The sequence below is a fragment of the Odocoileus virginianus genome, chromosome 9 (genome assembly GCF_023699985.2).
Source record: "Odocoileus virginianus isolate 20LAN1187 ecotype Illinois chromosome 9, Ovbor_1.2, whole genome shotgun sequence".
NCBI classification, from domain to species: domain Eukaryota; kingdom Metazoa; phylum Chordata; class Mammalia; order Artiodactyla; family Cervidae; genus Odocoileus; species Odocoileus virginianus.
In genome coordinates this window covers 39,748,806-39,776,668 of record NC_069682.1, presented here as the reverse complement: position 1 = coordinate 39,776,668, position 27,863 = coordinate 39,748,806, and the positions used below count along the sequence as shown (strand labels likewise).

The 27,863-nt window shown below is 47.5% G+C and overlaps 1 protein-coding gene across 5 annotated transcripts; it reads right to left on the bottom strand.

Moving 5' to 3' along the window:
• Positions 1-709: 709 nt before the first annotated feature.
• Positions 710-24,581, bottom strand: ASB13 (ankyrin repeat and SOCS box containing 13). 5 transcript variants are annotated; one of them, XM_020877804.2, is made up of 8 exons: positions 24,157-24,581; positions 23,299-23,375; positions 18,366-18,502; positions 7,278-7,465; positions 5,830-5,980; positions 4,162-4,296; positions 3,771-3,962; positions 710-2,585 (listed from the first exon to the last, which is right to left on the bottom strand). In XM_020877804.2, exons 3-8 carry the CDS (start codon positions 18,454-18,456, stop codon positions 2,458-2,460), a joined length of 885 nt encoding a protein of 294 aa, XP_020733463.1. In that variant the 5' UTR covers positions 18,457-18,502; positions 23,299-23,375; positions 24,157-24,581; the 3' UTR covers positions 710-2,457. The 5 variants fall into 5 exon arrangements, with proteins under 5 accessions (XP_020733463.1, XP_070328364.1, XP_020733478.1 ...); XM_070472263.1 differs by lacking the exons at positions 23,299-23,375; positions 24,157-24,581 and having other exon boundaries at positions 18,366-18,652; XM_020877819.2 differs by lacking the exons at positions 18,366-18,502; positions 23,299-23,375; positions 24,157-24,581 and adding an exon at positions 18,119-18,235.
• Positions 24,582-27,863: the final 3,282 nt, after the last annotated feature.

The window sequence follows — 27,863 nt, the reverse complement described above, 5'->3', positions numbered from 1 at the left end:
GGGATTCTCCAGGCAAGAATACTGGAGTGGGTTGCCATGCCCTCCTCCAGGGAATCTTCTTGACCCAGGGGTCGAACCCATGTCTCTTATGTTTCCTGTATTAGCAGGCAGGTTCTTTACCACTGGCATCACCAGGGAAGAGGTTTACACATCAACAAAGCCACAGTCATACATACAATAAAGTACAGTCATACATAAGACTTTAACATTGAGAAGCATGTCATTGTTTTAAAGGCAACATCTCATCACTGAATTTTGGCTTCATAAAAACATCTGAGCCTAACTGGCTCATAATTCTCATCCATGAGATTTGGTGGTTGATCATCATATCCTTTCAATGATCAAAGTCTGATCTTTGATCCCTCTCCTTCAGCCGGGAAGACCCAGGCTCAGAGGGCTGAGATGTGTCTTCAGCCAGTCCTACGGAGGGGTCTATACTCATCAGTTACACCTCAACAAAGTGGGAGGCAGCTACAGGAAGCCCTGGAATGTTAGTCATCTGATCCCTTGGGCAGGGTCTCCCCACACGCGAGAGCATGGAGACCAGCAACAGGAGAGGAGCGGCTAGAAGAGGGGTGAGGGAGACCCACGTCCAGGACTGGCCGAGACCCAGGGGAGATGACAGCAGCCCCTCTGGCTCTCCCTGGATGAAGACCAGCCCGTGATTCTGCCCGCCCCCAATAAGAAAAGGGCCAGGTGCACACAAGGATGGACTCATCCCGACCACTTTTATTGAGCAGGGAGTGCAGGAACCAGGCTCTGCCCCCGGTGTCCCACATGTGGAAACGTTAGCAGCTTTCACGGACCAAGGCAAGTTCCTGTTACAAAGATGAAAGGGCAGAACCCAGCGATTTGTATGTGTGTGTGTGATTAGTGCACACGGATACACTGATTGACCCAGAACACATATCTACACCTGCAGCAAATGGGAGCGGCTCTTATCTCCTCGTACGAGGAAGCACCATCCTAACAGCCTGAGCAGTGGAGCTGAAAATACCCACGGCTGCCAGCACAGAACTTTCCACCACGTGTGGGCCCCACCCATGTAGCCCTGCCAAGAGGAGCCCCTGGCCGTCAGCACAGCTGGCGTGACCTTGACCCACCAGGCTCATTCTTCCCCCCACACTCTCCGGGGGAACCTGGTGAGGTCAACATTTCTGGGGACACTGGCTTGAGGCCTGACCCACAAGAGAGTTTACAACAGGTACTTTCTCCATTGCCCCTCAAACCAAATAGACCTCAACTACTTATACAAACGTCCTCTAGTTTAACCCCTGAGATTTTAAATTATGATACAGAATCTTAAGCAGACAGATACAGTTTGAACATACTATGTCATGTCACCTCATGGTTTATAATGTAGAATTACTTGCTTCTTTCTATTACTAAAAACAGATTGTGCAACACTTTCTCGCCCTGACTGGATGACGAGTCTGATTCCTGTCCAGCTCACAGCACCAAGGCAGTGCCTGAAGCTCAGATGTTCTTTAAGTGCCCACAAAAAATGTATGAATCAACACTTGACCTGGCAGAGGGTGACGTGACCTCTTCTGCCAACTGCAGAGCTTCAGGAAATTAGCAAAACTTGGGGTGGGCAAAGGATTCATTTAGCAGCTGTAGAAAGATGAAAAACAGTCTCTAAAGAGTTTCCCAATGGTGCTTCACATTGGAAATCACTACCTCAGGGAGGATGTGCTAAGACGCCTTCCTGTTACCTGTTGCTTTACAGACTTGTTAACGAAATCTAAGTGCTACAGCGCATGTGTCTAAAAGTTTTCATCATCTGCATACACTTTTTAAAAGAGCTGAGACCTCAGATTGAAGAAAAACTTCCTAAGAAACACTGTGGGAATCAGAAGCCTGATGCTTCCCCACTGAGACCTGTATAAAGCCCCCTGAGTGATGGGCATACCTGGGCACAGGTGGGTCTCACAAGGTGCCAACCGTGGCTCCAGAAAACAGCATCCAAGGGGGCAGGCTGTCCCCAAAGCACTGTCCCGGGCCCGGCCGGGACCCACTCCCAGGGGCCCACCCCCTGCAGTGCAGGCTCCTCCCTTTGCACATCAGGGCCACCCGATGTTGAAGGAATCAGGGGTGGTACCTCCCAGGTGTGTGGAATTGGAATCAGAGCCCTGGCCTCCCAGCCCCACCCGGCCCCACCCCGTGCTTCTGGAGAGTCTGTCCTGAGAGTCCCTCCGAGGAAGGTCATGAAGAGAGACACTGGCACAGCCAGGAGGAAGCCAGAGGAAGCTGGACTGAAGTCCAGGGAGGGCCAGCCCCGGGCCTTTCCCAGGGCCTTGGAAACATCCTCCAAGGGTCTGCACAGAAGATGAAACAGGTCGGCCTAGAGGGACTCGGGGTGCTGTTCTTCACAGCAGCGGCACAGTTTCCAACGTTGAGGGCAGAGAGCCCCCCTCAGCCCTGAGTCACCAGCCACCTGGACCTCACACCTGAAGCTCAGTTGTAGGAGAGGAAGTCAATGAGCCGGGGAGGGATGTCCAGCCTGGCGATCTTCTCCAGCCCTCTGACGCCGGCTGCCCGCCTCAGGCTCACCCTGCAGAGCTGAGACAGGCTAAGAGGGGTCTCTGCAGAAAGAGACAGAATGTACGTGAGGTCAGCTTGAGGAAGGAGTGCAGCATCCTTCAGCGTAACAAGAGCCAGGACAGAACTGCAGACACCTCCCCTTTCCTGCAGAAATGATGAACCCTGTATACCCTCTCTGGAAGGCAGCCAGGAAGGACAGCCAGGGACTGGGACCCAGGACAGAAGATCAGGAAATAGAATTCAGCTGATGGCCCCTGGGATTTCATTTTGTGGGCTTTGGGCTTTTGGGGGATTTTTTTTTGGCTTTTGTGATTTTGGGGGCGGGGCCATAATGTTATAACTGAGCACATGGATTCGTCGGCAAAGCAGTAATCTGCAGCCAGTAGGCTTATTTGTCAAACTTCCAGACAGATGAGGGTTGGGCAAGGGTTCAGGCAGCCAAGGCTGGCTGCCCACCCCGGCAGTTCCAAGCTCCAGGGGCTCTGCTCTGTCCCTCTGCAGCCACAGGGACCCATGAAGAACTGACCCACAGGGCAAAGGGTCAGGACCACAGGCCTGCAGATGAAGCCTGGAGCTACAGCTCATGAGGGACACACACCAGGGCCAAAGAAGGAACATGCCTGGAGGCCCCTGACCATTGGGCCATAGGAACGCGTACAGAGCAGAGCCTGGCCCCAACAGCTGCCTTTAGGACCATGAGTGTTTGATCAAATATCAATATATATTAACCAAAGAGAGTATTCTCAACTTACGAAATGTTATGAAAGAAAAACCTCTTTGAAAGGAAAATGAATTACTGGTGACATTCCTTTTCCCAGTTACTTCCTCCTAAATTATTTGGATGCAGGAAGAGAAAACACCTTCTAGAAAATGTTTTCTGGACAGATGTGGATGGTATTAGACTCTCAATTCATGCTGGATTTTGGTTGCGTCAGGTTGGCAAAATGTTTAATCAATGTGCTTTTTTTCCCCACTTGGTATTTGAAAGCCTCTTGTGACTGCTATTCCATGTAAACTCTTAAAAATGTGCCCCAGAGACAAGGCCTTGTCTTAGCTGGTGGTTTGTCCTCTGTTGGCTGAAGATCCGGGCCTGTATCTGCATAATCGCAGGGACCCGTCTGAGTAAAGGGACGACCCGATCGTTATCATCTCAGAGGCTCCCGCAAGCAGGCCCCGCAATCCCAGAGCGCAGACGCGGCGCCAGGAGCCACTGTGCACACACTCACTCTCATAGTGTTCCAGGCACCTGGCCGGGGCACTGCTGGCCCACGTGTAGTCCGAAGGCTTCCGCCCCCGGTTGTCGCGCGCGTAGATGTTGCCCCCAAACTGGATGAGCATCTCAATGAGGTCCACGTTCTTCACCTTGGCCGCGTGGTGCAGCGCCGTCTCATGGAGCTTCGCTGCATTCACATTGGCCCCTGCCGGGGGTCGGGAGTGGGGTCAAAGATCGCCAAGAAATACGGACATGAAAGCAGCAGCCCCTCCCCAGAATCGCAGTCAACGCTCTGCGGCAGCGGGCGGCGCAGGTGGAAACGCGGCTGCGCTGAGCCCGGGGCTGGGGTGGAGGGGTCGGTGGCGGGAGGCGGGGTTGGGGGGGAGGGCATAAAGACTACGAACCCGCATTGAGCAGCACTTTGACACAGTCCAGATGCTCGCGGGCGCAAGCAACGTGCAGAGGGGTCCCAAAGTGGCAGTCGTGCGCTTCCAGGTTGGCCCCAACATCGATCAGAAGCCTCACACACTCGGAACTTCCTTAAAAGAAACGGAGGCAGAGGAGAAAGCCTTGTGATCACGCGGAGAAAAAAGCCGCGTGTATTTGAAGCAACAAGCGTGGCTGGAGCGAGCTTGGCGGCAGCAGGAGACAGGGGAGGTGAGCTGCAACCCACAGGAGCAGGGGGTGGGAGTCCTTCCTTGGGGAGCTCGACGCCATCCCCCAAAGTCCGCCAGGCAAGGGGACAAGGGAAGAGCGGCAAGGACGTGTACCCGGCGCTGGGAGAACACAAAGTTTGGTCACCAGCTGTGGACGCAAAGCTCCCCACCCCCGTGGAGAGAAGGGTCTCCCCACCTTTGGTTGCTCCCCAAGCTGTATCTGAAATGCCAAGCTGCCTGGATGAACTTCCCTAAACTTTCCTACCGCAGGGTTCCCTGTCTCCTCCCAGATGACACTTTTCTGGCCTCTTTCCTGGCTTTTCTCCAGCATCTTTAACTCAAGTTTGGGGTCGGGCTCCATCCATCCCAGACTCCATCCTCTCTCATTTCTTGATCATGCCTGCTCCATCTCCACCACCAGGCTATGGCCATTTTCATGTGGACTCGTCCCCCATGACCAGGTCCTCTCCACTCCCCAGCCAGCCTCCTCCTCACCCTGAGTTGACCTGGACCTTGGGCTGTCCTCTCCCCCACATCAAATCTAACCACCCTCTGTCTGAGCTCTCCTGTGTGTATGTGCAATGCACACACTAACTTCTGCTTGGTTTTCTCTTCTTAATCCGTCCCTTGTCGCTTGTCCTTCTCATTGGCAGGAGCCTGCCAGTGAACCTAAGATGAGTGAAGGAATAAAAAAAACTTCTCTTCCCCATGCTGTGCATGGATGGATGGCTGCTAAACGAATCTTTCAAAAATGTTCCTAGCATTCAGCATCTACTCAAAAACCTTCAGAGCTGCCTGAAGCGGTCCCCATCGACAAAGGTGACCCGGCGGTGGGATTCAGGGTGCAAGCAGCAGAGACAGGGGAGCCACAGAAGAGCCCAGGTCCCAACAAGCGCAGCAAGCCAGAGCATTGCGCCCGCCAAAGCCCAGGACAGGTGTGCAAACTTTGCTCCAAACAGTGGAATCCAAACTGCCTAGTCTAGTCTCTCAAATATTTCTGGCCTTCTGGTCTCACCCTAAATTTCCAGTTCTGCCTGTCATAGCTCCTCTCCTGAGCGTGTCTGACCCAGTGAGATTGGAGCAGCTGCGTCCTCCCACCCTCTGAAATCCATCCTTTCTCCAGGGGCAGCTAAAAACCACCAGCGCCCAGCTCCTCAGAGAGCATCTGCCTCGAGGATGTGTCCGGGCCTCCTCTTCCTGCCAGATCAGGGACTCTTAGGGCAGCCTGCTAGGTGAGCGGCTGCAGGGGGCACCCGATTCCCAGGTGAGCATCTGAAAGGTGCTGACTGGCTAGAACCCGGCCTTCAGTCCGGGCGAGCACTGCATCTCCAGGAGGAAAAGCACTGCATCACCGGATTCCATGGCTTCACCAGCCATCGGACAACCTCCCTGGCATCAAGGCCTCTGCCAACTCACCGCTCATGCAGGCCTCGTGCAGCGGGGACGCTGTGTACAGGGGCGGGTTGACCTTGGCCCCATAGGAGAGCAGGAGCTTCACGCACTCGACACTGCCCGAGGCACAGGCATCACAGAGTGGGGTGCTGCCGTCAATGTTGCGGGCATCCACCTGGAGGGAGGGTAACAAGTGTCAGAGGGTGGAGGAGAGGGTGCCGGCCACTCACACTCTGATGCATGTTCATCTCTTCAAAGACACTGCGTGGTTCTCCTAAGTCCTTAGGTTTTCTATTACATATCTTCCCCAGTGGCTCAGAAGGTCAAGAGTCTGCCTGCAATGCAAGAGACTGGGGTTCAATTCCTGGGTTGGGAAAGTCCCCTGGAAAAGGGAACGGCAACCCACTCTAGTATTCCTGGAGAATCCCATGTACGGAGGAGCCTGACAGGCTACAGTCCATAGGGTTGAAAAAAGTTGGACACGACTGAGTGAAGAACACCATTACATGCTGAGGCACCATACCAGGCGAGTGCATTCACAGACAGACGGCAGGGCGTGCCTACAGGCACCTAAGTACAGCCAGCAAGCGATTTAGGGCTTTTCTTTCAACTCAGCCTCATTCCCTCCACCACCCCAACACCTCATTAGCACAGGCAGGGTAGGAAAACCAGCTTTAATTCAAGCCCCATCTAGGAGGAGTGCCCAAAACTGTCTAACCGTGCCTCTTCTAGCTGGAAAATCACAGAGCAGGAAAAGGCAACTCCCCAAACTGGCAGACTACGCTTAGAATTCGTCCAAATTCAGCTGTTATTTGGATTCACGCTGAAGCTTGTTCCATTTCCTCTGGAACTGCTGTCATAGCCAAATTCTGGGAAGAGTGAGCAGTGCACAGCCTTCCCTTCTTCTTCACCTCCCCCCATCACTGTCCCATGGGAGCCAAGCCAGCTCCTACCAGCCTGCCCAGTCTGCTGGTAAAGACCCAGCAATTCCGCCAGCTCGATGCCTGGTACGGCTGTGAGTCCTTAACTAGGGAAAGCAGTGAGTCAGTCTTGCTTTTGTTCCTTTCTACCTGGCCTTTCCAGAGCTGGTTTGCCAGCATCCCATGTAATCATCCTGCTCTCTGCACCCAAACAGCTCCTGCAGCCAAGGCCCAACCAGCCCCATAGGCAGCTGGCCTCTGAGAGGTGCACAGCCTGGCCCATCTGCAAAGCCAGATCTGCAGTGACCTCCCAGTTACCAATGACCTCCCAACAGCCAGTCCACAGGCTTCCTCACCAGTCCTCAGGGTGTGGTTGCCATAGAGATCGGCCCCCTCTACAGCCCACTCTGGTTTCCTCCTTCCTTTCCTTCTCAGCCTCCTGCAGTGGTTTCCTTTCTTTCTGTGTGCTGTATTCCCAAGCCTCTTTTCCTCTAGAGCTTGTCCTGCCACTCCAGGGGTGGGGGTGGGAGTCTGTGCTACAGAGTGGCTTACCTGGGCCCCAGCGGCCAGCAGCAGCTGCACGCACTGCACCTGGCCCTGCAGACTGGCCGCGTGCAGGGGCGTGATGGAGTCCACTGTGACCTGATTGACGCAGGCCCCACTCTCAATCAGCTGCTGCAGCTGTCGGGTCTCCCCCCGCTGGGCCGCCTCATGCACAGGGGTGCGCTCTACCCAGAAACCTGGAAAGGAAAACAGGTAATGCTAAGACCATGCCACTTCTGTCCAGGTCAAATGAACACATGTATGACCCCAGGACCCTTTATGAAACCTAAGCCACTGTATACATGAAAAGTGTAATTGGTCCAGGCACCCCTATTCAAAATCCTTGAGTGATCCCCAGTGCCTGGGGGCAGAGTCCAAGTCTTTGGGGAGGCACCTCCTTGACCCCTCTCCTACCACTGCCCCCCACAAGCCTGTTTTCCAGCCACACTGCTGGCTCATTGTGGTTCCCTGCCCTAGCACACCTGTGTCTCTGCATACATTTTCTCTGCTTGAGAAGCCCACCTTTGCCCCCACCCCAGCCATCCATTCTGCAATCTCCTTAGTTTAGATGTTATACTGTCCACGTGGACCCAACTGAGATATCTCCTTCTCCAGGAAATACATCTTCCACAACCCTCGCACCAATATACACATAACATGGCATTTATACTTCCCCTGTCCTTGCCTGGGAGAGCCTTCAAAGCAAGGACTTCTTTTTATTCAGTTTTATCAGATTCCTCAGGATTTCCTACGGTAAATCATGTCATCTGCATTCAGAGGTAGCTTTGCTTCTCCCTCTCTAATCTGGATGCCTTTTCTTTTTCTTACCTAATTGCTTTGGCTTGAACGTGCAGCTGCACATTGAACAGAAGTACCAAAAGACACCTCATGCCTTGTTCCTGGTCCTGGAGCAAAATCTTTGTCCTCCAGTTGTTAAGACTCCATGCGTCAACTGTAGAGGATGTAGGTTTGATCCCTGTTTGGGAAACTAAGATCCAGCATGCTGTGCAGTGCAGCCAAAAATAGCTTTGCCCTTCACCACAAAGCATCACATGAGCTGTGGGTCTTCATGGATGTCCTTTATCAGGTCAAGTATATTCTCGTCTATTTCTAGTTTTTTGAGTGTTTTTATCATGAGAGGGTGTTGGGATTTGTAAAGTACTTTATCTGGATCTATGGCAATGATCATGCTGGCTATTTCTTCTTAATTATATCAAAATGGTGTAACACATTAATTGATTTTTAGATGTTCAACCAACCATGTGTTCTTGGGATAAATTCCACTTGGTCATGGTGTATAATCTTTTTATATGATAGAGTTGGTTCACACGTAATTCTGAGGATTTGAGGGTCTATGTTCATAAGAGTCACTTTTCTTGTGATTGATGTATTTGTCTGGTTTTGGGGTCAAAGTAATACTGGCCTTAGAGAATGAATTGGGAAGTATTCTCCCCTTTAAGTTTTGGAAGAGTTTATGAAGAACTGGTATTAAATATTTAAATATTAGGAAAATTCATCTGTGAAGACATCTAGGTCTGGGCTTTCTTTAAGTTTTTTATTTAGAATTTTTTTTTTTTCGAGTCAGTTTTGGTAGTTTGAAGTTTGCCTCTTTTTAGGAACTTGTGTACTTCATCTATGTTATCTAATTTGTTGGCATACAGTTTGTTATGGACTGAACTGTGTCCCCCAAATCCATATGTTGAAGCCCTAACTTCCAACACCTCAGAATGTGATGGTATTTGGAGACATAATTATAGAAGTCATTAAGTTAAAGCAAGCTTATTAGTGTGGGCCCTAATCCAGTATGACTGGTGTCCTTAGAAAAAGAAGGACATTAGGACACACAGATACCAGGGATCTGGGTGAATGAAGCAAAGATCACATGAGGACATAGCAAGAAGGCAGGTGTCTGCAAGCACAGGAGAGAGGCCTCAGGAGATGTGAGCCCCACAGATGCAGAATCTAAGCTTGGGGCACTTTGTACTTACTGTCCCCGGAAATAGACCCCAGTATGTTCCCAGTTGGAATGAGTGGCCACCTGAGTGCCTGTCTTTGGAGGGGGTAGGTAGTGGAAAGCGGTTGTGGATCACTTTCAGGTCAATCTCGGGGGAGCAGATTGAGCAGCTGCAACCCTCAGAAGAGAAGAGCAGTGTTTTGCAGGGCCCTGGGTTTTGCAGGAAGGAGGAAAGTGCAGCTCAGGAAGATGGGTGCAGGGGAGACCCTTGCATCCACTGTGCAGCCGGTGCAGGTAGACACAGCCTCCCCCACCATGGAGCGCAAAGATGGAAGGACATGACAGTGAGCAAGCAGTTCACCGTCATGGTCAGGGGGTGGACAACCAATTCAAAACCACAGGATGACTCCAGTACTGGAGAAACAGGTCAAGTTACAGGAACTTAGAAGCAAGATGACCCGTGTCCAGGGTGTCCAGGGCCTGTCGGCAAGGTATCAGAGAGGAGGTGGGGCTATGGCCAGCCTGCCGGGCGTCACCTGCTGGCTCTATTCCCAGTGCTTGGCACAGTGTGAGGCCCCACAAAGCCCCTCACATGACTTGCTTGTTGAGTGAATAAGGGACAAATGAATGGGAGGAATTACTAATATGAATTATAAAGCCTGGATATAAAATTTTTTAAAGAAAATCTAACTGTATCTCTTTCTGATCAGTCTACAGAGGAAGTGCAGCTTACTGGGAACCATATTTTCTAATTTATAAATAACGGCTACATTTGTCTTAGCAGCAGCTGAGGGCAGAGATCAGAAGCAGCAGATATGATTACAAAGGAGAGAATTTATGTGTCTTGGGGGCCACAGTCAACAGTGAAAGGCACCGATGGGAAGGGGGACTGTATATATCAGAATAAAGAATGCCTACAACTCAACAACATAAATAACCTGTTAAAAAAAGTAACAAAGGACTGAGATATTTCTCTAAAGAAGATATACAGATCGTCAACAGGCACATGAAAAGATGCTCACCACCAATCGTCAGAGATGCAAATCAAAACCACAATGAGATTACCACCTCACGCCCATTAGGATGGCTACTATCAAAAGAACAGAAAATAGATGTTGGCAAAGACGTGGAGAAATTGGAACCTTTGTGTACTGTTGGTGGGAAAGCAAAATGGTGCAGGTACTTTGGACAGGAGTACTGCGGTTCCTCAAAAATTAAAACAGAACTACCAGACAATCCAGCCATTTTTATCCAAAGAAACTGCAAACACTAACTTGATAAGATATAAGTACCCACATTCACTGCAGCATCATTTACAATAGCATAATACGGAAAGTACCTGAGTGCCCATGGATGGATGAATGGATAAAGAAGCTATGATATATACATACCATGGAATATTACTCAGCCTTAAAAAGGAAAGAGACGCTGACACAGGCTGCAACATAAATGAACCTCAAGGACATGACGCTCAGTGAAATAAGCAAGTCACAAAAAGACAAATACTGTATGATTCCACTTACATGAGGTTCCCAGAGTCAAAGTCATAGAGACAGAAAATAGAATAGTGGCTGCTGGGGGGAAAGGGGAAGGGGAGCAATGGGGAGGTGAACAGGTGCAGAGTTTCCATGTTAAAAGATGAAACATTCTAGAACTCTATTATACCAAAATGTGCATGTAGTTCATACTACTGAACTGCACAATGAAAACTGACCATCTTCACCATTTCTATGGGTTTTTTTAGCCAGAGTGAAAATTTAAAAATTCTTTTTAAAAGGAAGTAACAAAGACGGAGGAGGCCCCAGCGGTGGGGGAGGTGTTAACCATAGCTGGTACCAACCACAGGGTGTCATCAAGAGGGGACAGCCTTACAGCAAGGGGGAGCTGGGGGGAAGTGGCAGTTTCAGTGGTCTCTGAAGACCCCTGGAAGCAAAGGGGAGGAGAGAGCCACCCCAGAGATAAAGAACATGGGGTGCCCTGTGGCTGAAAGGAGGTGCAGCTGCATGAAGGCTCACTGGCTGGCAGTGGGAAGCTCGGTGGCCCCCACCCCTCCCCCTCCACCACTGCATGCCCGCCCTTACCACAGTGAAAAGGTTGGGAGGGTCGGAATATACTTATCAACCTTAAAGCAAAGAGCCTGCAGGGAAGAGAGGCATGCTAGTGGACCCACTGAGCTCAAGCTGTTTCCAGCCCTGTGCCTGGACCCCACATATGACAGGGTGCCCCCACCCCTGGAACACTCCCCTGGGAGAGGGTCAGTCAGTTCAGTTGCTCAGTCGTGTCCGATTCTTTGTGACCCCATGGACTGCAGCTTGCCAGGCCTCCCTGTCCATCACCAACTCCTGGAGCTTGCTCAAACTCATGTCCATCACATCAGTGATGCCATCCAACCATCTCATCCTCTGTTGTCCCCTTCACCTCCCGCCTTCAATCCTTCCCAGCATCAGGGTCTTTTCCAATGAGTCGTTTCTTCACATCAGGTGGCCAAAGTACTGGAGAGGGGCCGCCCTGGAAACCTGAGACCCTCCCTCTGGGATGAGACTTCCCCTGAATCCCAGCCCTACCACATAATCGGTCTCCTGGCTCCCCATTCCCATCAACCCCTCCCTCCTATCACACCCCCTCTGGTCTTCCCCTCCCCACTTCCCACTTAGCACTCCCCACTTAGAATTAGCAGCTATGTCATCAGCAGGTCATGGCGGGGCCTGCTTCAGACCCTTGCTCTTGTCTCTGGAATAATCCACATAATCCACATGCCTTTGCAGGCCAGGAATACAGACCCTCCAGGATGGTGTCCCAGCCCCTTTTTCCAGGCTCCCCCAGCCCCTCACATCCTCCCATCTCACCACCCCCCCCACACACACACCCTTGTCACCAATCGCACGGAGCCTCAGGTAGCTGACGGAGGGTCCAGTGATGGAGGGTCCAGTTGTGCTGTCCCCCACTCAGCCCCACTGCTCCCCACTGAGGCTGGGTCTCAGCTCCTTGATGGAACCTTCCAGTGTGCAGCCCCCCACCCCCCGTACACACACCTGCCCCTGACTCCCCTCCTCCCCTTCCACAAGCATCTTCATGGGAGGACCTCAGCTGCCCACCTCCCATTCCATCACCATACCTGACACACAGGTATTGAACAAACACATTCTCTCTAGGAGCCTGTTCTACTTGCCAGACTGAACTTCCCCCGCTGTAGACAGGTCAGTCTCCCACTGCCAGAGTAGACCCCTCGACCGGCCCATCACAGGCCTGCCCAGCCCGGACACTGACCTGGGCCATGCCTGTGGCCTTGCCCACTCCAGCCATGCCACGTGCCAGGGCATCAGTCAGACGGGAGTCTGTTGCAAGAGAGCCAAGGCCACAGTCCCCGGAAGACACCGCCTGCCTCCTCTACACACCGCCCAGGGGTGGGTGTTCGAGACCCTCCATCCAAATAGCCAGCAATCTGGCCGGGTGGAAGCCTCTGGGAGCTGGAGTCAGCACGGGTGAATATTTACACCAGGGGAAGCAGCAAATTAGAATAGGCTTTTCCTTTTGTTTGTTTTTTTTTTTTCCTTTTTCTCCAGAGAGCCAATTTACCAGTATCCCGCTTAGTCATCCAGAGCCCAGAATCCAGCTCTTTGAGCCCAAACAGCAGTTCTCAGCCACAGGCCCTCTGGCCCTCCCCGAGAGCCTGTCCCTCCAGCAGGCATGGCCTGCCAGGCCTCTGGCCCACATGCAGAGCAGAGCTCCCATCGGCCCTACCCGACTGTCTGGAGTCCAGAGCCCGGCCCCTGTGCTGGCCCTGACTCTGACCCTGACCACTCCTCCCCAGCCAGGCAGCCCCTCCACGCAGCAGCTTCATTCTAACAAAGAGTGTTTTCCAAAGACCACAGAGAACACCTCCATCACAAGCGGATCCAACAGCTCAGCATCCACCAGGCACCCTTCAGTGTCACTTGGGCCATAATCTGGCTCCAAGTCTGTCATGAAGGGCAGCCTGGGACCCTCACTGCAGAGATTGAAATAAGCCTTCTCCCCAAATATCCCAGTAAATATTCTTGAAATGATGTCAGGTAAGCTTTCCCTTACCCCATGCACAGCTGCGGGGCACCTTTATGGGGATATAGCCAGGGTGAGCGGTCACTGAAGCCACAGCAGAGCTGGTGTTCCGAGGCCTGCTCTCAGTGGGCTCTCCGGAAAGTCAGGGGTCCCCAGTGACTTGTCCCCCAAAGTCCTAGAAGGCCAAGGATTTGGGGATACAAAGAAAAGATGAATTGAAGAGCTAAAAGGACCTAGAAATCATGGCAAAGTGTACCCACCCATCTAATAGTAAAGGAGTGAAAAAACAAAATAGGGCGGAAGACCCAGAAGGACAGAGAGACCACCACCTGAGAATGGTAAACCTCTCTGTGAGATGCCTTGGGGAACAATGACACATGCATGCAGATAGCTGGGCACAGGTGGTGCTTATTAAATGCTTGATTACGACCACGCGTCTTACAGAGCTGTCCGAATTCAAGGTCAGTGTGCTTGAAACTTGGAGAAGGCAATGGCACCCCACTCCAGTACACTTGCCTGGAAAATCCCATGGACCGAGGAGGAGGAGCCTGGTAGGCCGCAGTCCGTAGGGTTGCGAAGTCGGACATGACTGAGCAACTTCACTTTCACTTTTATGCATTGGAGAAGGAAATGGCAACCCACTCCAGTGTTCTTGCCTGGAGAATCCCAGGGATGGGGTCGCACAGAGTCAGACATGACTGAAGTGACTTAGCAGTAGCAGTGCTTGAAACTACCAGTCACCTTGACTCTAAGGGAAGACAGAAATCTTCATTTTCATATGTATTAATAGAAACCTTTACTTAGCACTTGGGGCTGAGAGTTTTGTTGCTTTTGAAGAGATTTTTTGAGCAAGGTCTTTTTTCAGTGTTTTCATTATCAGTACCCCAATATTGTTTGTTGGTAAACTTGAGGTCAAGTGGCATACCTCATGGTTTTTATAATGTGTTAAATTGGGTAAAAATTTTAAAGAGAAAAGGTTTACCTTCCTACAGGAACAAGGCAAAGCTTAGTTAAGAGGGAAAACGAAAGTGAAAGCGAAAAAGTGAAAGCAAAAGAGACGAGTGGGAAGAGGTTACAGAAGCAGTGGAAGACAGCCAGGGAAAGGGAGGGAAAGAGCTTCTTTTTTATCTATTTATTTATTTATTTTCCATTTATTTTTATTAGTTGGAGGCTAATTACTTTACAATATTGTAGTGGTTTTTGCCATACATTGACATGAATCAGCCATGGATTTACATGTGTTCCCCATCCCAATCCCCCCTCCTGCCTCCCTCCCCATCCCATCCCTCTGGATCTTCCCAGTGCACCAGCCCCGAGCACTTGTCTCTGAGAGAATAGCATTGAAACAAGTATACTATCAAGGGTGAAACAGACCACCAGCCCAGGTTGGATGCATGAGACAAGTGCTCAGGAAAAGAGCTTCTTAAACACATTTTATGAGAAATGCTGGAATCAGACCCTTGCCCTCCCTCCACAACCTTCCTGACCACTCATCCAATAATGTGCCGCCCCAACCCCTTCCCTACAGTGCTTAGGACTCAGGGGTGTGAGCTGGGGAGGACGGTTATACCAAAAAATCAAAACTCCTTTGTACTGCTGTAGTTGGCAGCCACTCCTGGCCACAGTGAGTGCCCAGAACACCAACTGGTATTAAAATCAACCCAATTTCCTTCAAACATTTTTATTCGTAGTGTAATGCATGGCCCAGAGGATTCTCCACTAACTAGACACTTCTAGAATGCAGCCTTCTCTAAGGCAGAAATAAGATGCACAATTTGAGAAGATTTTCAAGGAAGTTGATCTCCCAGCCAGGGCACCGATTATCTAGATCTCTTAAAGTACTTTCACTACAATTCTAATTTTAGAAAATGAAATCCCGGAATTCCCTGGCAGTCCAGTAGCTAGGTCTCAGTGTTCTCACTACCAGGGCCCCGGGTTCAACCCCTGGTTGGGGAACTAGGATCCCACAGCCATCCAGCAAGGCCAAAAACAAAGAGAGAGAAAACAAACAAACAAACAAAACCCATCGGATTCTGCAGACTCAACAGAAGGGTGAACTTGGAGACTTGAGTGGGGATGCAGATTGACCTACCATCCTGATTGTGGACACCCAGAGGCAAAGACGTTTCTCAGAGCCTGAAAGCGACATCATGCAGAGATGATAGATGGTAAAGGTGCTCCCCAGCTCTCTGAGAACCTGGATGCAGACAACATGCATCCATCCCAGTCACAAACCCACCCAGCACTACACATCGATTACAGATGATCTTATCTGACAAGAGAGACATGAGCCTTGTAACATAAAACAGGCAAAACCAAAAAGAACTGCTTGCATTAAAACCTCAGCTTTGGGGACTCCCTCGGTGGTCCAGTGGCTAAGACTCTCTGTGTTCCTAATGCAGGGGGTCCCGGGTTCAATCCCTGGTCAGGGAACTAGACCACACATGCTGCAACTGAAGAATCTGCTTGCCACCACTAAGACCCAGCTCAGCCAAATAAATATTAAAAAAAAAAAACAAAAAAAAACCCTCAACTTTGTGACTTGCTGGCTGTGCGAATTCAGTTTCACCTCTAACTTATGGATAACGATGAGTGTCCTGCAGCCATTGCAGGGCTCATAGTCAGTGCCTGCACACAGCCGAGCAGCTCAGTGGCTCTCACCGCAGTCCCTGGGTGTCTTGGTCCCAGGGCTGCCTCCCCCTCTCTCTCTCCATGCCACCTTCCCAACACCCCAGAGGCTGAGGATAAGCGAAGAATCCTTTCATCTTCTGCCAGCCTCTAGCTTCCAAGTCAGAAGCCCATGAGTACAGATGCTGAAATCAGGAGTCACTTTTTCAACTTTGCAAACAGACAATGATGTGAATTACATTTGCTAAGGAACAAAGACTGGATTCACTTTATAATGGGACTGGCCCTAAATTCTTGGTTCTTATCTTATTGGTAAGCCTATATTATAGGACTGCTGCCTTTACCTCTGTGAAGTGTTATAGTGTTATATTAAGGCTACGTGGTTTGGTTAGAGTATACCACACACAGAGAATTTGAGATCAGAATATTAACATGAGTTAAAGTTCCTACGATGGTCCTCTGCTTCTAATGGGATGGTAGCGCTGTTTTGGATTCAACACATTGAGTTTATTCATTTGTGTTGAGAATAAAAATGTCAGCAGGATGAAATGTATTTTGGAAGAAATACATGACATAAAACCATGGCAAAGTCAAAAATAGCCATGAACCTCAGAAACTTTGCATCCTCCATTAGTTTAGAATGTTGCTGTTCAGTCACTCAGTCGTGTCTGACTCTTTGCGGCCACATGGACTGCAGCATGCCAGTCTTCCCTGTCCTTCACTATCTCCCAGAGTTTCCTCAAATTCATGTCCACAGAGTCAGTGATTCTGTCTGCCCATCTCATCCTCTGTTGCCCCGTTCTGCTCCTGCCCTCAATCTTTCCCAGCAACAGGGTCTTTTCCAATGAGTTGGGTTTTCCTATCAGGTGGCCAAAATATTGGAGCTTCAGCATCAGTCCTTCCAATGAATATTCAGAGTTGATTATTCTCTAAAGATACATTCCTTAAACTGTACAAAAAACATACCCAGGCATGATGCAGTGCTATTGAACCTTGTTGTTATTGTTGTTTGGTCACTAAGTCATTCCTGACTCTTGTGACCCAATGGACTGTAGCCCACCAGGTTCCTCTGTCCACAGAATTTTCCAGGCAATACTGGAATTGATTGCCATTTCCTCCTCCAGGGTATCTTCCCCACCCAGGGATGGAACCTGCATTTCCTACATTGCAGGAGGATTCTTTACCACTGAGCCACCAGGGAAGCCACTGAACCTTGTACATGAACAAAAATACTAAATTGTGTTTAAATAGGTGTCCGTGGTCAGCTGTTCATTGCCTGTTTCATTGAACCAACCAAACACAGCTCACACTGGCAGGGTCAAAGTCCTGTGCTTGCCTAGGATGAGAATGCCAAGTAAAAACAGAGATGCTTATTAAATGACTTTGGTCTTGCTGAAGGTGGCTGTTTTGCAACATCATTAAAATGTCTTTGCTTTGCTAGGACTGCAATTCCTCTTAAGCTAAATTTACCCTTAAGACTTCTCACTTTTATTCGCACTACATTTTTATGAGCATAAAAGTACTGTATAGATTTTTCTTTCCAGGCTTTCAAAGTGTTTTCACTGCTCACGTCATTTGCCCTAGAATTACTCGGTAGGCAGGGAGGCTTGCTTCCCCTGAGAATGGCCCTTTGCCCTCGCATCCATTTTATTCTAGGGAAGGCTCAACCAAGAATCAAGTTCGCATGTCTCACACAGTGCGACACGGGCACACGCTCCGTCCTGATCGGATTCCTGGGTGTCTCTGTAGGATGCTAACGACCCCGCGCACAACCCTCCCACTGGGTGCCTGGAAGGCAGTCTGCTCCAACCCTGGTACCACGGCTGCCCTACCAGTGGTCCCACGTGGGCACTTCTTAGGTTCTCCTCGGAATCTGCCTGTGACCACGCACAGCCCAGCATCCTCCCCAGGTTGCTGGGCGCTCGGGAAGCTGGGGGGGGCGGGGGGGGGGCCGGTTTACGTCTGCGGTTCTGAAGTCACAAGGATGACCAGCCCTGCGACCCGCGGGACGACGGGGGAACCTGGAGCGGGACGCAGAAACCGCGTCTGAGCTGCACGGGACCCCCGGAGCTGCTCCTTTAAGGGCACGGCCCACCCAACCGACCCAGTCCCGGCCAGACGCCCCTGGCCACCCCTCAGAGCAGGACGCGTCCCCGCTGGGGGCGAATGTCACCAGATGCAGCTCTCGGCCCCCGGAGCCGGCCCCGCGCCCCCAGCGCCTCGCACGTACCCACATCGCCCAGGAAGCTACCGTCCGAGGCGCGGGGCTCCATGACACCGGCTCCCGCGCCCCAGTCCGCGGCTCCGCCACTCGCACCGCCGCGGGAACCTGGGTGGATAACGCACCGCCCGCTGGGCGGGGCCGTTTGGCGTCGCAGCGCGTCCGGCCGAGGTGGCTTAGAGCCGGGAGTTGTAGTTCATCGCCCCGCCGGCGCGTCTCCAGGACGGGCCTCGGGCCAGCGCCACGCCGCACCTACCTGCGTCCGACTCCACGGTCGCCGCCTCGGGCTTTTCTGGACGAACGTGCGTTCGTGTGCAAAATATTTGCTCTTGTGCAGACCGTGCCATGTGTCCATGTGCAGAAGGGATCAGTGTGCAAACCTGTACGGGCGTCCTGAAAAACACGTGTCCGGGTACAATGTATGTCCACATGCAAAATATGCCCGTTTGTCCACGTGCGCAGCGCGTCCGTGTCGGTGTGCAAAACGTGTCTAAGTGCAGAACATGTGTCTGTGTGCAAAGCGTTTCCACATGTCCAAGAATCCACGGGCAAAACCTGCCTCTGTAAGCAAAAGATCTGTGTGCTTGCAAATTGTGCCCACATGTCCATGTGCAGAACATGTCCATGTGTCCCTGTGTAAAAAGTGTCCAGCTGCCACAACTCACTACCTTTCTTTGCATTGATCTAGCTAGGCAACTCCAGGGACAGGGAAGCCTGGTGGGCTGCCGTCTATGGTGTCTCACAGAGTTGTACACGACTGAAGCAGCAGCAGCTAGGCAAAGCTCATCCCGCCCACCCCCACCCCCACATGCTTTCATTTTAAAGATGTACTTCCTACCAGAGCTGGCAAGCTCCTGGTTCTTTCATCTTTCCAGAGAAATTATATATTCCAAATTGTTCACATCACACACACACACCATGCTTTTTGAAATCTCCTAACAGAAATAAAGGATCTGTTTACAGATTCCAAGTAGGCAATTGAGTAATTGAACTTTTTTTTTTGCAAACAAGCTTACAAAGTTGAGATTTAACCTTGCCAACGTTTGTTGCAGTCACATCACTAGACCTACACTGAGCCTAAATGCAGAAGTTAGTTTGAGCTGAAAAGTAAACATATCAAGAATGATCCTACCTGGAAATACATAAGGACTAGCACACAGCTGAGAGACCTGGGAGAAGTATCCCCTGAGATTGAGTCTTTACCTCCAGTCTGGACCACTGGAGCTATATCCACAAGGGTTTGAACCCCATCTATCCAAATTCCAAACTCGGGGAAATTCCTTGCCCCAGGTCTGGGAGTGACATTTCAAGCCTATTTCCATAAGATGTTAAGGAGAAAACCAAATGATCTTTTTGGCCAAAGCAATAGTATAGCCATTTCAGTTTTCTTATGGGTGAATATACATCTATACTTTTAAATATATTTATACCTTTGAATCTAAAGTGTGTCTCCTGCAGATTACAGTTATATCATCTTTAAAAAAAAAATTTATTTGGCTGTGCCAGGTTTTAGCTGCAACATTTGGGATCTTCTATCTTCCTTGAGGCATTTGGGATCCTCAGTTGTGGTATGTGGGATTTTCTTTTTTCAGTTGAGGCATGTGAACTCTTAGCTGAGGCATGTGGGATCTAGTTCCCTGACCAAGGATGGAACCTGGGCCCCCTGCATTGGGAGCTGGGAGTCTTAGCCACTAGACCATCAGGGAAATCCCATTATATAATCTTTTAATCAATTCTATTGATTTCTCTGCTCATCTCCATTTTGGTTTGTTTAATACATTCACATTTAACTATATTTATATAGTTGGATTTTGTAAGGCCTCCTCAGACAACCATTTTGCCTTTTTGCACTTCTTTTTCTTGACGATGGTCTTGAAAACTCAGCAGCGGCCACAGGACCGGAAAAGGTCAGTTTTCATTCCAATCCCAAAGAAAGGCAATGCCAAAGAATGCTCAAACTACCGCACAATTGCACTCATCTCACACACTAGCAAAGGAATGCTCAAAATTCTCCAAGCCAGGCTTCAACAATACGTGAACCGTGAACTTCAAGATGTTCAAGCTGGATTCAGAAAAGGCAGAGGAGCCAGGGATCAAATTGGCAACATCCATTGGATCATCAAAAAGCAAGAGAGCTCCAGAAAAACACCTACTCCTGATTTATGGACTACTCCAAAGCCTTTGACTGTGTGGATCACAACAAACTGGAACATTCTTAAGAGATGGGAATACCAGAAAACCTGACCTGCCTCTTGAGAAATCTGAATGCAGGTCAAGAAGCAACAGTTAGAACTGGACATAGAACAACAGACTGATTCCAAATCAGGAATGGAGTACGTCAAGGCTGTACACTGACACCCTGCTTATTTAACATATATGCAGAGTACATCATGAGAAACGCTGGGCTGGATGAAGCACAAGCTGGAATCAAGATTGCCGGAAGAAATATCAATAAACTCAGATATGCAGATGACACCACCCTTATGGCAGAAAGCAAAGAAGAACTAAAGAGCCTCTTGATAAAAGTGAAAGAGGAGAGTGAAAAAGTTGGTTTAAAGCTCAACATTCAGAAAACTAAGGTCATGGCATCTGGTCCCATCAGTTCAGTTCAGTCAATCAGTCATGTCCAACTCTTTGTGACCCCATGACTACAGCACACCAGGCCTCCCTGTCCATCACCAACTCCCGAAGCACACCCAAACCCATGTCCATTGCGTCAGTGATGGTTGGTTCATCCAACCATCTCATCCTCTGTCATCCCCTTCTCCTCCTGCCCTCAATCTTTCCCAGCATCAGGGTCTTTTCAAATGAGTCAGCTCTTCTCATCAGGTGGCCAAAGTATTGGAGTTTCAGCTTCAACATCAATCCTTCCAATGAACACCCAGGACTGATCTCCTTTAGGATGGACTGGTTGGATCTCCTTGCAGTCCAAGGGACTCTCAAGAGGCTTCTCCAACACCACAGTTCAAAAGCATCAATTTTTCGGCACTCAGCTTTCTTCGCAGTCCGACTCTCACATCCATACATGACCACTGGAAAAACCATAGCCTTGACTAGATGGACCTTTGTTGGCAATGTAATGTCTCTGCTTTTTAATATGCTATCTAGGTTGGTCAAAACTTTCCTTCCAAGGAGTAAGCGTCTTTTAATTTCATGGCTGCCATCACCATCTGCAGTGATTTTGGAGCCCAAAAAAATAAAGTCTGACACTGTGTCCACTGTTTCCACATCTATTTGCTGTGAAGTGATGGGACCAGATGCCATGATCTTAGTTTTCTGAATGTTGAGTTTAAGCCAACTTTTTCACTCTCCTCTTTCATTTTCATCAAGAGGCTTTTTAGTTCCTCTTCACTTTCTGCCATAAGGGTGGTGTCATCTGCATATCTGAAGTTATTGATATTTCTCCTGGCAATCTTGTTTCCAGCTTGTGCTTCTTGCAGCCCAGTGTTTCTCATGATGTACTCTGCATAGAAGTTAAATAAGCAGGATGACAATATACAGCCTTTATGTACTCCTTTTCCTATTTGGAACCAGTCTGTTGTTACATGTCCAGTTCTAACTGTTGCTTCCTGACCTGCATACAGGTTTCTCAAGAGGCAGGTCAGGTGGTCTGGTATTCCCATCTCTTTCAGGATTTTCCACAGTTTATTGTGATCCACACAGTCAAAGGCTTTGGGATAGTCAATAAAGCAGAAATAGATGTTTTTCTGGAACTCTCTTGCTTTTTTGATGATACAGCAGATGTTAGCAATTTAATTTGCATTAAATGAATATTTTCTATTGTAGCATTTTCATTTCTTTAATTTTGTTTATATTTAGTGTTGCTCTAGGGTTTACCATATATATTTTATCAGAATAAGCTTCAGATTTATACTAGCTTAATTCAGTGACATGTAAAAATGTTATACCTATTAAGCTCTAATCTTTTCCTTTCTTTTTGCAGTGTTATTGTCATACATATTACTTCTACTTATGTTACAAATTCAACAATACTTATAAGTATATTACTTTACCATCTGTTGTCATTTCCTTAGCCCAATGGAGCTTCACCCCCACTTAACTCCATCTTGCTTTTATTAGCAAATGTAGTATACATATATTTCATGTCTACATGTTAAATCCCCAATAAACCCAATATTACATTGTCTAAATATTTTCCATGTTTTTTTAAATTATTTATTAGAATAAAGGAGGAAAATAAGCATTTATATGTTTTTTCAATCTTTATGTAATTAATTTTACCAGTGTTCTTTGCTTTTTCATGTCGATTCAGATTACCATTTGTGGTCACTTAGTTTCAATCTGAAGAATTTCTTGTAAAGCAAATCTGCTAGCAAAAATTCTTTCAGTTTTTATTTATTTGGGACAGTCTTGTATTCACTTTCATTTTTGAAAGATAGATTTGCTAGATATAGAACCCTTGGTTGGCAGTTTTTTCCTCCTCTGAGTACTTTGAATATGTCATCTCACTGTCTTCTAGATTCCATTGTTTCTGCTGAGAAGTCATCTGTTAATCTCACCAGGGTTCTCTTGTAAGTGATGTTATTTTGCTGTTGCTGCTTTCAAGATTTTGTCTTTGAGCATTTTTTCCCTATGATATGTATATTTGTGACTCTGAATTTGTATCACATGGAGTTTATTTGAGCTTCCTAGATGTGGATATTATTTTTCAACCAATTTGATGAGGGTTTTTTTTTTTAATTATTTTTTGAAATATTTTTCTTCTCCATTTTTTCTCTCCTCTCCTGCCACTACCAATTTTAATTAGAGTATTTTGGAAATTAAAAGATGAGGGAATACTTAACCAACTCATTCTGTGAGCCTAGAGTTACCCTGATACCAAAACTAAGATATTATGAGAAAAGCAAACTGTGGACCAGTATTTCTCAGGACCATACATACTAAAATTCTTAACAAAATACAGCAATTCATGCTCAATGATATAGAGAAAAGATAAGGCATTCTAAATAAACTTTGTTCCTCCCAGGAGTTCAAGGTTGGCTTAATGTTTGAAAATAAATTAATGTAATTTATCATATTAGTAGATATTTTTACTGCACAATCCTCTCAATAGATGCAGATAAAATTCAATATTCACTTATGATAAAAGTTCTCAAAAACTAGGAACAAAGGGGAAAGTCCTCAACCTAAAAAAGGACAGAAAACACCAAAGGAAACATTATACTTACCTTTGTGAAATATTGAATGCTTCTCCCCCTAGATCAATGATGTTTGCTCTCACCTCATATCTTTATTGCATTGAGGCCTTAAACAATGCAATAGGGAAAAAATACAGATTGGGAACAAAGAAAAGTATTTTTATTTTATCATACATACACACACAAATAGCTATTAGCTCTAATAAGTGAGTTTAGCAGTTGCAAGATGTAAAGTTACTATGGGAAAAATCAACTGTATTTCTATATACTAGCACATAGCCATTGTGAATTAAAATTTTAAAATACCATAAAACTATAAAGAGATAAATATAAGAAAATGTGCACAAGACTAGTATGCTGAAAAATATAGACGTTGCTTAGAGAAAACTGAAATACCTAAATAAACAGAGATACCATGTTCATGGATTCAAAGATGCAATATTAAGATGTTAATTCTCTCCAAACTTATCTATATACTAAACACAATCCCAGACGAAGTGTTAGCAGCTGTGGAGTTTTTTGGAGGGTTGTTTGTTTTCTTTTGAGGTAGAAAATAAGCTGATTCTAAAATTTATACAGAAAAATTCAAATAATTTAAAATATCCAAAACTATTCAAATATCGGAAAAAGAACAAAGTGGGAGGCAATGCAAATTCAAACCACATCATACCCTTCAGAGTAGATAAAGTTAAAAATATTGGCCAAGATGTGGAGAAACTAGAATTCTCATACACTTCTTATGGAAATGTAACTTTGTAAAACCAATTTGCCAGAAGTTTGACTTGATTAAAGTTGACCATAAGCCTTCTTTATTGCCACAGTAACGCTATATAATATACTACCCCAAACTCAGTGACTTAGGACAACAGCATTAATTCTCATACTCACCAATCTTTGGGATGTCTTTTGTGTGTGTGTGTGTTCAGCTGTGTCCAACTCTTTGTGACCCCATGGACTGTAGTCCACAAGGCTCCTCTGTCCGTGGGATTTTCCAGGCAAGAACACTGGAGTGGGTTGCCATTTTCTCCTCCAGGGTATCTTCCCCATCAACCCAGGGATCAAACTCACGTCTCCTGCATCTCCTGCACTGGAAGGCATATTCTTTACTACTGTGCCACCTGGAAAGCTTGCACTGTCTAGTTCAGTTCAGCCACTCAGTTGTGTCCAACTCTTTGTGACCCCATGGACTGCAGCACCTCCCTGTCCATCACCAACTCCCAGAGCTTGTTCAAACTCACATGCATCAAGTCAGTGATGCCATCCAACCATCTCATCCTCTGTCACCCCCTTCTCCTCCTGCCTTCAGTCTTTCCCAGCATCAGGGTCTTTTCCGATGAGTCAGTTCTTCACATCAGGGGTCAAAGGATTGGGGTTTCAGCTTCAGCATCAGTCTTTCCGAAGAATATTCAGGACTGATTCCCTTTAGGGTGGACTGGTTTGATTTCCTTGCAGTCCAAGGGACTCTAAAGAGTCTTCTCCAACATCACAGTTCAAAAGTATGTGGGATGTCTAAGGTTATGATAACAAAGATGGGTTTGGCCTACAGGTTGAATTCACATCTGCTCCATAAGTGCTTGTTCTGAGTGCCCAGGAGCAACAGCAGCAAGAGACTTCAATCTCCTCATGTGCATCAGCTACCCTCAGGAGCCAAATAAACTATGCAAGCACACTTAAGACTCCTGCATACACATGTCCTACCATCTCCCAGAATCCTTCTCACTGGCATCCATCTTGGTTGAGCAATGGGTGCGTCACCAGGAAGACCCCTGAGTCAGAATGATTGGCCTAAAACACCCGGAAACTAATTCCATCACCATAAAACTGAGACTGTGAGCCACATGATGGAGCAGTTCTCCTGGGTTCCCTGACCCTCCTGGCCTCTACCTGGGTGCCCTTTCCCAATAAAGTCTCTTGCTTAGTCAGAAAAAAAAAAAAAAAGACTCCTGCATATGTCATGTCTGCTGATAGCCTATTAATCAAATGAATCCATATGACCAAGAACAATATAAATGGGTAGAAAAGTAAACCTTACTAATAGTAGAAGAGGGAAGGAATAAGTATCTGCTGAAGCAAAAATCCAAATTATCATGTACAGCATCTCCATCATGTTATATACCCAGCATAAACGAGGCCCATGTGTACAAAGAGACATGAATAAGAAAGTTCAAGCAGTACTATTCGTAACAGCCAAGCACTGGAAACAATGAAAACGTCTATCTACATATCAAATAAAATGTACTACATCCAGACCTACATAGACAGCAATGAAAATGAAAGAATTGTGTACACAAAAACGTTAAGTTTCATCATGTTACTCCAAAGAAACCAGGCACTAAACCATTCAATTTATATAAAATTCAAACTACAAGCAAAACTATATGATAAAGTTTAGGGGTTGCATATTTACACAGTGAATCTACTAAGAAAGGAAAGAAGAGATTACCATGGAAATTAAATTGCTTGTTAGGTTTGCTGGTAGGTAAGGGTAGTGGGTATTGATCCAGAGATATCACAAGAGGGAGCTCCTGGGGTTTTGGCAGTGTTCTATTTCTTGACCAGAGCGGTGGTTTCATGAACATTTGCTTTGTGATAAACCAGGAACTTGTACATGCCGATTCTGTGTACCTTGAAAATATCAGTTATATTTGATTGCTTCTTAAAGAGATGGGAATACCAGACCACCTGACCTGCCTCTTGAGAAATCTGTATGCAGGTCAGAAAGTAACAGTTAGAACCAGACATGGAACAACAGACTGGTTCCAAATAGGAAAGTGAGTATGTCAAGGCTGTATATTGTCACCCTGCTTATTTAACTTATATGCAGAGTGCATCATGAGAAATGCTGGACTGGAGGAAACACAAGCTGGAATCAAGATTGCCGGAAGAAATATCAATAACCTCAGATATGCAGATGACACCACCCTTATGGCAGAAAGTGAGGAAGAATTAAAAAGTCTCTTGATGAAAGTGAAAGAGGAGAGTGAAAAAGTTTGCTTAAACTCAACATTCAGAAAACTAAGATCATGGCATCTGGTCCCATCACTTCACAGCAAATAGATGTGGAAACAGTGGACACAGTGACTGACTTTATTTTTCTGGGCTCCAAAATCACTGCAGATGGTGATGGCAGCCATGAAATTAAAAGACGCTTACTCCTTGGAAGGAAAGTTTTGACCAACCTAGATAGCATATTAAAAAGCAGAGACATTACATTGCCAACAAAGGTCCATCTAGTCAAGGCTATGGTTTTTCCAGTGGTCATGTATGGATGTGAGAGTTGGACTATAAAGAAGGCTGAGCGCCAAATAATTGATGCTTTTGAACTGTGGTGTTGGAGAAGACTCTTGAGAGACCCTTAGACTGCAAGGAGATTGAACCAGTCCATCCTAAAGGAGATCAGTCCTGGGGGTTCATTGGAGGGACTGATGTTGAAGCTGAAACTCCATTACTTTGGCCACCTGATGAGAAGAGCTGACTCATTTGAAAACACCCTGATGCTGGGAAAGATTTGAGGGCAGGAGGAGAAGGGGACAACAGAGGATGAGATGGTTGGATGGCATCACCAACTCAATGGACATGGGTTTGGGTGGAATCCAGGAGTTGGTGATGGACGGCGAGGCCTGGTGTGCTGGAGTTCATGGGGTCACAAAGAGTTGGACAGGACTGAGCGACTGAACTGAACCAAACTGACAGCCAACTTTCCTCAGTTCTTGAACATAATTTCACTTTTAGGGTTTTTGTACTTGCTTTGTCTTCTGCTTAGAAAGTTCTTCCTCTGCATCTTCCAAAAGCTGATTTGGCCTGTTTTCATTATTGAGGTTTGACCCCAAATGTCCTTTATACAGTGAAATGTTGGAGCTCTCCCTCTTCTTCCCCAGCCTCCAGGCTCCAACCCTATCCTCAGCATTTCTGGCTTGTTTTCACAGCAGTATTTGTAAATGAAATCTGTTCTTGAGATGAACGTAGTTTGTTACTGTTTGTCATTCACCTCTAGAATAAGCACCACAATGTGCAAGGTCCTTGTCTAGCTTACTCACAGCTGTAATCTTAGCGCCTAATTTAGTAGCCGGGCACAGCAAACAACTTAAAAGGTGCTACTGAATAAGTGAGTCATTCCATTCCCAACACGATGAGGTCCAATGCCTGATTCACGGTTAAGTGTGTGCAGCACTTAGTATCTCTCATTGGTAGAAGAACGCTAAAGCTGAGCGCCGAAGAATTGATGCTTTTGAACTGCGGTGCTGGAGAAGACTCTTGAGAGTACCTTGGACTGCAAGGAGATTCAACCAGTACATCCTAAAGCAGATCAGTCCTGGGTGCTCACTGGAAGGACTGATGCTGAAGCTGAAACTCCAATACTCTGGCCACCTCATGCAGAGTTGACTCACTGGAAAAGACCCTGATGCTGGGAGGGATTGGGGGTAGGAGGAGAAGGGGACGACAGAGGATGAGATGGCTGGATGGACATGTGTTTGTGTAAACTCCGGGAGTTTGTGATGGACAGGGAGGCCTGGCGTGCTGCGATTCATGGGGTCGCAGAGTTGGACATGACTGAGCTTCTGAACTGAACCTTGCATTGATTTATAAACTTTCAG